The sequence below is a fragment of the Rhea americana genome, unplaced genomic scaffold, assembly GCF_003343005.1.
Source record: "Rhea americana isolate MKP2758 unplaced genomic scaffold, rheAme1 scaffold_112, whole genome shotgun sequence".
In the NCBI taxonomy this organism is placed as follows: Eukaryota; Metazoa; Chordata; class Aves; order Rheiformes; family Rheidae; genus Rhea; species Rhea americana.
The window spans coordinates 2,047,750-2,059,773 of record NW_028185173.1 but is presented as its reverse complement, the minus strand read 5'-3'; the positions used below and the strand labels follow the sequence as shown (position 1 = coordinate 2,059,773).

General features: G+C 36.9%; 1 protein-coding gene across 1 annotated transcript in view; it reads right to left on the bottom strand.

Moving 5' to 3' along the window:
- DGKB (diacylglycerol kinase beta) overlaps nt 1-12,024 on the bottom strand; it is a 349,983-nt gene that overhangs the window by 141,049 nt on the left and 196,910 nt on the right. The window contains exon 20 of the mRNA XM_085316086.1: nt 4-68. Within this exon, the coding sequence (XP_085172212.1) occupies nt 4-68 (65 nt within the window). The remainder of the gene's footprint in view (nt 1-3; nt 69-12,024) is intronic.

The following is a 12,024-nucleotide window of genomic DNA, read 5'->3' as shown; positions in this document are numbered from 1 at the left end:
TACCTACTGTTGAACTTCTCTGGATGTTTTTCTCTCATGATATGGAATCTGTGGGCAATTGAAGCATCCTAACAGAAAAAAGAAAACTATAAATCTATCATGATGGGAAAACTGCAAAACAGAAAATCAAACCTGTAACCAAAGCAAGTCATTTGTAAGATGCTTTGTGAAATATCATTGTTCAACAAGAGCAAAACTCTGATCAGTTAGAAAGCTCACAGGTACACTGTTCCAAGAGTGGGATATATCTGAACACAATTAATTTATTGTATTTCTTATGGTCTTCATTACAAATCAGAAATAACAGTTATTTTTACTGAAAGTGTCTTCAACTTCTTTGTAGCAGAGACTATCCAGATTCACTGAAGGTTTACCGTAAAACCATTCAAGCAGTTCTTTTTGTTGGAATACTAAATAAAGTCTACAAAATCTATTCCTTTAATAAAGCTGAGTGATTCAGCAGAGTTACATTATACACATACAGCTTGATATTTGCATATGGCTGTTCAATAGCTTCCTATAAATTTGGTAGAAAATGGAAATAAATGCTAGGGCATACTCCATTTCCAACATATCAAGCTGGAAAAAATTAGTGACTTAGGGGGGAAAAAATTAGGATTTTCAATTTAAAAGATACTTCTTATTTAAATTAAATATATCTTATTAAAATATTTTAAAATATTTTAATTGATGATTAGTCATAATTGGTTAAAATGCATATCTGAAACAAAATAGTATACAATATCTATATTTTGGTACACCTTTAAAGAAAATCAAACCATTGCAGTTGTGGAAGCTGCTGAAAATAAAGYGTTTGAAACTGTTGTGCTAAAATCAGTTTTCACAGTAGTTTTGTATCTCCTTTGTAGATATAAAAATATTTTCTTCCTTCCAGATAATTTAACACTTGCTTCTCTTACTAATTCATTCAATATTTACAAACTGGGAATTAAGAAACAAAAGAGCTTTTTTCCCATCTTTTAATTTAAGTATTAAACTAGGTACAAGAGTATGTAATCTACCAGCTCTGTAGTCTTGCAAGACATAGTAAACAGAGAAATTCATTTGCTTTTCTCATTAAAGATACTATTTTAATTGTTAAATACATGTTATTAACTGCAAATCATGTTTCTATAATTACACCTTAAAATACTGCATATATAAAAATTAATATAGAAAGAGCTAGCTTAGTTAATAATAATTTTAGTTGAATTTCATTTCCACTTGAATAGCCTGACAAAAATTACAAGTAAAACCATCACTATAATCAACTATCCTGTAGAATAATGCATCATTTACCACCTTAAAAGGTCATGAAAATAGAAAAAGTAATAATTTCAGAGAAGTATTAAATTCAGTTTGAAGCCCTTATCTAGCAACATGTTTTAAATGATTTCTCACCAGTAAGAATCAGCATTCAGTGTGCGTGTGTTGGGGGGGACTTAAACTGTATCTTACTGCTGATTCCAAACATGATTAAAATATTTTGTTTGAAATCATTTCTATTTAAACCAATTCACCTTAATATAAATTTTAAATAATCAAGTAATTATTTAGTGCAAATATACAGGTACCTATTAACATCAAAAATGCTTGCAATCCTTTATGGATGAAGTAATTTTTTATTTATTAGAGTCTTAAGCAGGGCAAACTCCAGAGAATAGTCTGGTACAATATSTAGATTTGGCTTACTAACCCACAGGTACTTTGAAAAAATAAATGTGTGAATTTGATAACAGGTCAGATAGAGCTGCCCAGAGTGATTGATAACATTTTTATAAACTTTTAAGATTATGAATAAAAAGCAATTACAGAGTCATACATTTTTTCACACTATTGTACATAAGGGCACAATAAAGAATTTTTTTTTTTAGCAAAATGACTTGTAATCACTGATCAAGTGAAATCAATTAGAGGCATCACTAAACATACCRTCTCCATTGAAATTTTTACATTATTTGTGATCTCATTATGTAGCTTATAAATATGCATGCAGCATGATGTATTTTTAACAGACATACCATTATTTTTTTCTATCTTTAAGAACAGAATAATCAGTTAGCATTTTACTGCCCTACAAGGAAATCAGAGCAAAAAGCCCTAATGAATGAACTCGTGTTAGTTACAAAAAGCCTTCTCTTTCTGTCCTGTCATCCAAACTGCCATCTGAAACTTTGGATGCAATATTCTCAAACTCCACCCACCATTGCTTTAAATTTATTTTTATGTGCAATGTAATTTTATAATGCAAATACCCATAAGCACCCAAGTGATCCCACAGTTGTTGAATACGGATGAAATAAAGCTGACAGTAAACCCYGAGATGTCACACTTCTAAACAAAGCCTGCCAGCTGAACTAAAATAATAACTCTGTTAACTTTAGAAAGACCCGTCAATACTTCAGCCCACCCCAGACTTGCCAATATGAGAAAAAGTATATTTGTTAGCCAGTTCGATATGAAACACAAATAAAAGTACTTCTGTTGTGGTTAACTGTTAATTTTCTCTACACTGAAGCACAAGAAAAAAGACAGACCCAAGACAAGCTGAATAAAGGAGTAGTAGCATATTTGAYACAAACTAGGAAACACTAATCAAGGACTAAGTGTCTAATGAATGAAATGAAAAGGGTAATGTGCTTACTCCTGCATAACAAATGCCCGGCACAAACAAGCTAGGGATCGATGCCCACTGCAGATGGCAAACAGGCAGTTGTTTCTATGCAAGGTTGATTTGATTGAAATTTTCCCCTGCCTGTACATTTTCTGACTCCCAAACAGATCTACTACCTTAATGAGCTGAGAGGTAAATAAATAAATAAATAAGTAGAAGTAATATACAAAGCAAATTTTGGTGGGTACAACACAAGACGGGCATACGTCAGACCATTTTCACCCCAGAACTGCTGAAAGGCTGTGGCTTTCAAAAAGAAAATCATAAACCAGACTAGTAATTGCACACAGTAAGCTCCAAAGCACGGGAGTTGCTAAGAATTTCTTCAATTACAGAAGGCCCAATTCTGCCTTAAACCGGTCAGCTAACTCCACCATGCACCGCCCTTAAATTGCATAGCAGAAAAACCCCTTCCCACCATAACTCCATGTTACAGGGTAATCTGGAAGTAGCCATAATACTTGTACATTAATAAGTTAACCCTTCGTTTTATGAAATAAAATCCTCTTTTTAAAAAAAAAAATCTATAATCTTTCATTTGTTAAGATAATATATTCTAACCCGGTATCAATAAATGAGAAAACAACTGGGAGAATTAAAAGTAACAAGAGTAAGAGGTGTGGGCAGGACTGCAAGTGCTGTCCCGTAAGAGCTGTAGGAATTACTGGGTGCTCTCCATGAATCCCGAGGARCAACATTCACAATCTTTGTATTCCTGGATGGAGAGAGCAGAGGGTCCCTTACTGTGAGCTGTTTCTGCTACATTTGAAATAGAATGAGTCCTTCCAAAAAGAGGCATCTAGCATAATCTACTTAGAGCCTACTACTGCTTTTGGACTAATGGAGAATTATTATTTTTTGTGTGTCAGAAGCTAATTAACTCTACTGAAAAGAACATAATGATATCCACATGCATAATAAATTGAATATTTGCATATTACCTTAATATTGTGAACTTGTATGGTACCTGATATTGTGAATGGCCAATAAAATATGAGAAGATATTTTTATTTTTGATATTAAAACTCATGTGAAAGAGAAAACTTAYGAGCAAAACCAAACTTGAAATAAGTGTTGAAACAAGTGAGCAAACTCAGATGCATTGTGATGTTACCTAAAAAGGTAACAAGTAAATCGTTTTTTGAGAACGGTCAGCTGGGAGYGAGATACTGTTAATATCTGATAGTTAATATCACAGATGAGCATTATTATTAACTTTAAATTAAGTGATATTTGTGCTTGCCTAAAATACAAATTTCCAGAAGACATATTWTACCTGAACCTAAATGTTTTCTACTTGCAAAAGTAATATAGCACAAATGCACACAAACATACCTAGACTAATTAATCCTCAGCAACTTTAATGTTAATAATAATCTGAAAAGTTACAACTGGTGTTAGGCCTGTTGCGAGGTGGAAGGCTTTACATGATGACTGTAATGTGAAGCTAGCCCCCTTCACTATATRTTTGCTTCAACCACAAGGCTTCTTTTATACATGAAGTGCTCTGWCACTTTGTACCAAAGTATCCAAGACAGGARATATTYTCAGGAACACTTTTGCATCAGGTCYAATGCTGGTGCACAAAGAAATTGTGAATACAAASTATTTTTAACCAGAAATTCAACTAAGTAACAAGACAATTTTGTGTTTCTGACAATATTACCTGAATRTTTGAGTTGTATGCTACTAACATGAAACATTATTTTTAAGATAAAAACTATTTTACAGTCACTTAGATGTTATATGCAGTATATGGTAATAGCCTCCATGATTACCATTTCTATGAACTTTCTTTTCACAGTGCCACCATAGTATCTTTTTGTAGTATCTAACCCAAAAAAAATTTACTCTCTTTTGTATGTCTCCACGTTAGATGGTTTCTATTCACTTCTGTAGAATTTTAAAAGCAGAGATAAAGAAACTGATAAGCATTTGATGAACATGAGTTGTAGTTTATTCTGGCTTGATAAGAACATGAATTTTACCCTTTTTGTGGTAAGAAACTTAAGAGCATACTCTGAGTAATGTCCTTTATTCTCTTTAAAAGATTGACCATGAGAAGCATGTCATGAACATGCAAATATGTATACATACATATATACCCTTAATTTGATCCTGTTCAGAGTCTGAAGTAGTTAGACAACCTTTCTATTACCCGACTCAGGTTTGTTTTAAATCCTGACAGCGAAGATAAGATAGAGAACAGACAGAGCATATCTGAATCTACTACTAGGAAATGGAAAAAATATTTTAATTGAACTAGGACATTTCTCAAAGTGACCTGCCAAGAAGAAAAGAAGCTTAAGTTGCTACACCTCTTTAATACCTTATGATTGACTTACACACATATATATTCATCTTTTTAATGGGTATTAGCATTACCGGAAAGCAATCTGAAGCAGTCTTTTCAGAGGGGTAACCTTATACATTGTGAATAACCTTATAGAAAGATTAATGCATTTAATATACGTCTATCTATAAGCTTGCTGTGATTAAAATTTCCATTAAATAATAATTTTTATGCTGGTGAACAAACAAATGACCAATGTGCATCATCTTTGGATACAAATGGTCTGATTATTTTTTTTCTAAGATGCCTCTTTAATTAAGGCTTAATGGATTCCAAGGCTAGGAAGCTTAAGGGATAATTCAGTAACCTGTAATCTTTGGATCAGAATGCAAATCTAACCTGAACAACCGGTTAGCTTACATCAGTTCAGTTATTAACGTGGAGTAGTAAAGATGGAGAAAAAAATTATTGAAAACAGATTAAGAACAGTTTTCTACAGTGGTTCAAGAATAAAAATTATTTTCTAGATAAACAAGCCTCTCCATCATTATTATGTACAATAATAATTCTGCACATACATGCAAAAAGTCCAAAACACCAATACATCCTTTGATTTTAATATTTCTCACSTGATAATAATCAAATAGCCTTAGACGAACACATAATATGTAGAGTACAGAAACATATTCAATGATCCAAGTCTGGAAAAAAAGAATCCAGAAGCTTTAGGACCTGCCTTATTTGGATCAGTATGTCACCACTTCATGTTGGACTCCCAGATATTTCTGATTAAAGTACATATACTAACCTGGGAGAGAAAGTAGCAGGACTTCCCAAAAATTCCATTGATACATTGGTGAATTCCTACAGCATTCSTAGTTTTTAGTGCAATTCTGAGCCCATATATCTGAGGAAGGTTTGAAATAGCTAAACTGAAAGATAATGCCATTTACTTTCTTAAGAAAAAATCTGAGAAAATTGCGTTCCTTGTTTCCCAAGGAAAACATGTAAGCTGGCAAGATAGTCTTGTTYGTTGTGTCAATGATATTGCTGACAGTCAGCCCTGTATTTAAATACGGTCATATTTAAATAAATTTTAGTGGTACATCTATTACTAAGTCAAGTTATAGTTCGCATGTTAAATATACATTCAAAAATGTAGTATCTTTAAAATAGGATGAAATATGAATAACCACAGTGCTGGTGGTCAAATGACTAGAGGATAGGGTATTTGGAAGTCATAACAAGATACCTGCAGCAGGACATCAGACGTAAGCATATTCTCCCTCCCTTCACATTTAAAATCAGATGTCTSTTGACTTTCTGACCCTGTATTTGAATAATTTGGTACTGTAAATCTTTCATATAGCCACAAAATAAACTCCATTTTGCAGGAAAGGATGTATTTGTGAGAAAAGCTATGTTCTGCCTATGTATAACTATAACATGTGGACTYGTACACAAATTTCTCAATAGAATTTATTGCAGATGAGTTCTTTTAGTGTGACAGACCCAGCTGTGTAGTGACCAGTCCAGGAACCAGTCCTGCAAAACAAGCCTCTGCAACAATATCTCAGGGACTTTCTTTGAGAAGCTATTCTGAATTTTTAGAAACTGACACAAAATTCCTATGTTTCCATCTTTCAGGTCAATACCCAAATTCCAGGGCCAAAGATGACTGGGTGATAAGGTTATTGTCTGACCACACGACTAAAAGTATGAGCTATGACTTAATATGATGCAGAAGGCATGCCCCTGTACCATGGCCACTGCYGGGAACACGTCGGGTTGCAGAGCACATCCTTCTTCCTTTTCTTTAAATCTGGTCATCCTAAATTTGCTGCAACTAGAAATGGTTCTTCTAGATTCATGTTGAGTGTTTATGTGGTCACTAAAGGGAGAAGAAGAAAAGTGATCCCATGGCAATTAGCCAGCTTAGCCATATAAAGAGTAAAGAACAAAGTTGTTCAGAGATCTCTTGTATATTGAAAAGGTCTCTGTGGTTAACCTTTAGTAGCACTTCTGCTACTGCTGATGGAGAACTATGCTGAAATTGCCCAAAATTATTCTGCATAGTGGATTTGAGCAGAACACAGTCAAGGTCACAGCGCAAATTAAAAATGAATACAATCAATACAATGCAATGAAAATGGCTGTTTCTATAGCTGTTCTTCAGAAACACACATCTTAGATATCTATGTGTGTGTATATATATATATATATATATATATATATGTATATATAAATATATATACAGCAAAAAGCAGAGGAGTTCACATTTAGAGTCTCTCCAGCTTGAAACAAACATCCAGAATTTCATGTCCAGTACTTTGGAATTTTGAGGAAAGTATGTAATTTTCCAAAAAAATCAAAATCAACTACTAAGAATTTTTGGTGGTATACTAATTAATGACATCACACTAAAAAAGTTAACATAGACCAAAAAGATATACTTGGGATAGGTACTCAGATTGCGTGTAAACTGTCTTTAAAAAAYAAACTCTACTTTTTATGGTCTTCAAACATTGCCCTAATAAAAAAACAAATCTTGTTGATGTTTTTCCTCTTGAGCTTTGACCAAGTTGGCATTAGTGTAGTATTCACAGAAGCTAAATTTAGGCCTTTAATTTAGGCGTCTATACTGGAAGGACAGTCTCTCTATCCTTCTACTACAACCAATGGTAAGAAACAGGCTACTTGGAAGGTTTCTTCCAAAAGGCAATTCAAGGCACCTAAATAAGCTGCTCTAAGCCTTTTCTTTCAGTTTTCTGGAAACCTTTCAGTATTGAACAAATAAGAAGTCTAGCACTGCTAGCTTCTTCTAGCACTTCTTTACTTAAGGAAGCTATGCCTAAAATACAACTTTGAGCAGTCCTCTGAAATCTTCACTGGAGTCCAAGCTAAATCTTGTATCACCACCCATTTTATATGCTCATTTGCTTGATAAAGATCAAATAATAAATGCTCACCTGACTTCTCCTTAGCAACTTCACATAACTTGTTAGTCAGAGCTTTGGCAACAGAGACTTATGCTTTTAATACATATTTATGTTATYCATTTGTTTCCATAGAAGTTATTTATTTTTATAAATATGCAAACCACTGAAACATCTTATTGATTTAYAGTCTGTAAGAATATTTTTCTCTTAATTGAAAAAGGTCACTCTTTTCCTCATTCATTACGTTTTCCAATTTGAAATTTAAATTTTCGTATTATAATATTATTTATTATCTTCCCTATCAGACAAACAAATCTTTGGGGGGGAGGGGAAGAAAACAAAAACTCATAAATTAATGCTGGACATTAGATTATTCAGCTACAGCTGTTCTCTCTCTCCACTGATACACGTCAAACTTCCTATGACCCTACCTCATCCTTACATATTTGATTCTCTTTGCTCTTTTTTAAAGGCCTAAAAGCATTTTTTTTAAATCTTTTGCTCAATATCTGCACTTTTACTGTAGCAATCAAAATAGTCTCTGAATCTTTCTCATATGACCAAAGCTTCTTTCTAATTTATTTATTATTCTAATTTATGTTCTTGGGTTTTTTCTTTCCCTGCATTATCACTAATTAAGCAAATCTACAGTTATTAGATACAAGTTTTCTCTTTTTCCTCATGACTCAGACATCTGAAAATTTCATTTATTTCAAGACCTTTTCCGTGGGAAAGAGTTTAGGATTGCTCTGTTCACCTTTTTTGACTGTATTAGCATTGACATTCATCCTCACCATCTTCTCCATTTTACTCATGATAGGTCAAAACACCTGGTTTTTTTCACTCTGAAGAAAAGGTGTACATCTTTAACCTGGGCACACCATGCTAGTTTGTCATGCTACTCTTCTTCATTACTAACATGACCTCTCTCCCTTTCAGGAACTTCTTCCATGACTTCCTTCTCTGATATAATTTCCAGGACCAGAGTCAGTGCCCACCTCTTCCCGAGCTGAAAAATTCACTGCAACTTGTCTCTCCTGCCAATACCACTGGCCTGCATACTGCAAACAAGAATTTCCAGTCTGAAGAAGTGATGAGGTCAGAGAGTCTGTGGATGATCTGTCGATGGCATTAGTTCACTGTTTTCAGCATAAACGTTGAGGCTATGAAAATGCCTTCCCCAGACTTACTCTTTCACCATCTCCAAACCTAGCTGGTCATAAGTGAAGAAGATCAAATGTGGGATACACCTACTATCAATGTACTAATATACAGGCCTTTGCTTTTACTTGGTGTTTCCCTACATTTTTTTCCCCTTAAAATTCTGTTCAATCCAGACTACTTGAATGATTACTACATTAGTTTTYCTCCTTGCTTTTGCTGGTTATTTATTTCTTCATAGATTTTACCACTGTATCCACGTTATTTAAATACTTTTAGCAAATCACTTGGAAGGGCAGAGCAAGCTCTGTTTTCTCTCATCGAATTCAGGACTGTGAGGTCCAAATGTTATTAGTCTAGAAGAACAGTTAACTCAAGCATGCACAGTGGATTTTTTTTCAAGTATTTCTCTCCACAATTTTATATTGTCTATCTTTCATACAGTCTTAATCTTATCTGCACCTGAAACTTCTTGTTAAGTGATCAGCTACAAAATATTCCAATGTGGAAAGAATTCAAAGTCTTCACTGTCAAATGTCTGACATAATTTCTAGATATCAAGGCCATCAAAGTGCCACATATAGAAGGCACTTCTGTGTGCCACATATGAGGCATTCTTCTGTCTATAGTTGCAGTAAGTGAGGGACACTATGACTTTTTGTCCTGACCAAGAATGAAGGCCTTTGGTTCTCGTCATCATTCAGTGATGCAGCTCGACTTGCGGTCCTGGCAAAGCTTCCTCATTCATGCACAGGCTTCCAAGGAGGTTCCTTTAGGCTTTCTTYCTCCTTTCTCCTCCACCTGTCTAGGCCATGCCCTTGGGTGCTGATAAGCACTAGGGATCCAGTTCTGACCTTAAGTATCCATCAAAGCATGACATAGCTGTGGGAAAATAATGAAAGTAACTGCAGAGCAAGCTTGCAGGCCCTAGCCAATGCTATCCTGAGAGAAAGAGAGGTATCCTACCCTTTTCAGGCATTCAGGCACGTTCAGYGTATCTACAGCCTTTGAGGGCTACAAAATTCTGGTGAAGGAGAAGAAAAGTTTAATGGAGATTCCTACACACGGTCTTGTTCCTACACATGGTTCTCCCTAGTGCTCATGGCTAATATCAAAGCACCAGACTGCCTTACAGCAGAGTAAGGTCATATGGTAAACAGAAGAATAGCATTTTATCAAATTGAGAGCATCCTATTTAAAGATAGGGTGAAAATACCTGGGTAACTAAGAAGCCTCCAAGAACTGTGAATCAGATTCATGTAAGGTATTCATGCCTAGAATGCCCTTACCAGAGAGGTTTCTAAAAGTGAGCGAGCATCTAAAAGATAGAATCACAGAATCATAGAATCACAGAATCAGTAAGGTTGGAAGGGACCTCTGGAGATCATCTAGTCCAAACTCCCTGCTCAGCATGGTCACCTAGAGCATGGTAGACAGGGTTGCATCCAGGCGGGCTTTGAATATCTCCAGAGAAGGAGACTCCACAACCTCTCTGGGCAACCTGGTCCAGTGCTCCGTCACTCTCACAGGGAAGAAATTCYCCCTCATGGTCAGGYAGAACTTCCTGTGCTTCAATTTCTGCCCATTGCCTCTGGTCCTGTCACACGGGACAACTGAAAAGAGTTTGTCCCCGTTCCCTTGACACCCTCCCTTCTGGTACTTATACACATTGTTAAGATCCCCCCTCAGTCCCCCAGGCTGAAGAGGCCCAGCTCTCGCAGCYGTTCCTCGCAGGGCAGATGCTCCAGCCCTCTGATCATCTTTGTAGCCCTACGCTGGACTCTCTCCAGTAGCTCCAGGTCTCTCTTGYMCTGGGGAGCCCAGAACTGGACACAGTACTCGAGATGAGGCCTCCCCAGGGCTGAGTAGAGGGGCAGGATCACCTCCCTAGACCTACTGGCAACACTCTTCCCAATGCACCCCAGGAGACCATTGGCCTTCTTGGCCACAAGGGCACATTGCTGGCTCATGGTCAACTTGTCATCCACCAGCACTCCCAGGTCCTTCTCTGCAAGGCCTGCTCTCCAGAAGGTCAGACCCCAGTTTGTACTGGTGCCTAGGGTTATTTCTCCCTAGGTGCAGGACCCTGCACTTGCCCTTGTTGAACCTCATGAAGTTCCTCTCTGCCCAACTCTCCAGCCTGTCCAGGTCTCTCTGAATGGCAGCACAGCCCTCCAGTGGATCAGCCACTCCTCCCAGCTTGGTATCATCGGCAAACYTGCTGAGGAGGCACTCTGTCCCCTCATCTAGGTCACTGATGAAGAAATTGAACAGGATKGGACCCAGCACTGAGCCCTGGGGGACACCACTAGCCACAGGCCTCCAACTAGACTCCAYGCCACTGATGACRACCCTCTGAGCTCTGCCTTTCAGSCAGTTCTCAATCCACCTCACTGTCCATTCATCTAACCCACACTTCCTGAGCTTCTCTAGGAGGATRTTATGGGAGATAGTGTCAAAAGCCTTGCTGAAGTCAACGTACACAACGTCTACTGCTCTTCCCTCACCTACCCAGCCACTCACTCCATCATAGAAGGCTATCAGACTGGTTAAGCAGGATTTTCCCTTGGTGAACCCATGCTGACTACTCCTGATCACCTTCTTTTCCTCCATATGTCTGGAGATGACATCCAGAATGAGCTGTTCCATCATCTTTGCAGGGATGCAGGTGAGGCTGACCAGCCTATAGTTGCCTGGGTCCTCCTTCTTGCCCTTCTTGAAGACTGGAGTGGCATTGGCTTTCTTCCAGTCCTCAGGCACCTCTCCAGTTCTCCGTGGCTTTTCAAAGATGATGTCCCCTCTTCCACATTCTGTGTATTTTCCTCCTCCTCTTCTTCTTCTTCTTCTTCTTCTTCTTCTTATTTCAAGGCCAAGAGCTCCTTGCTCATCCATGCAGCTCTCCTGCCCCATTTGCTGCACTTCTTACTCATAGGGATGCACCACTCTTGAGCTTGGAG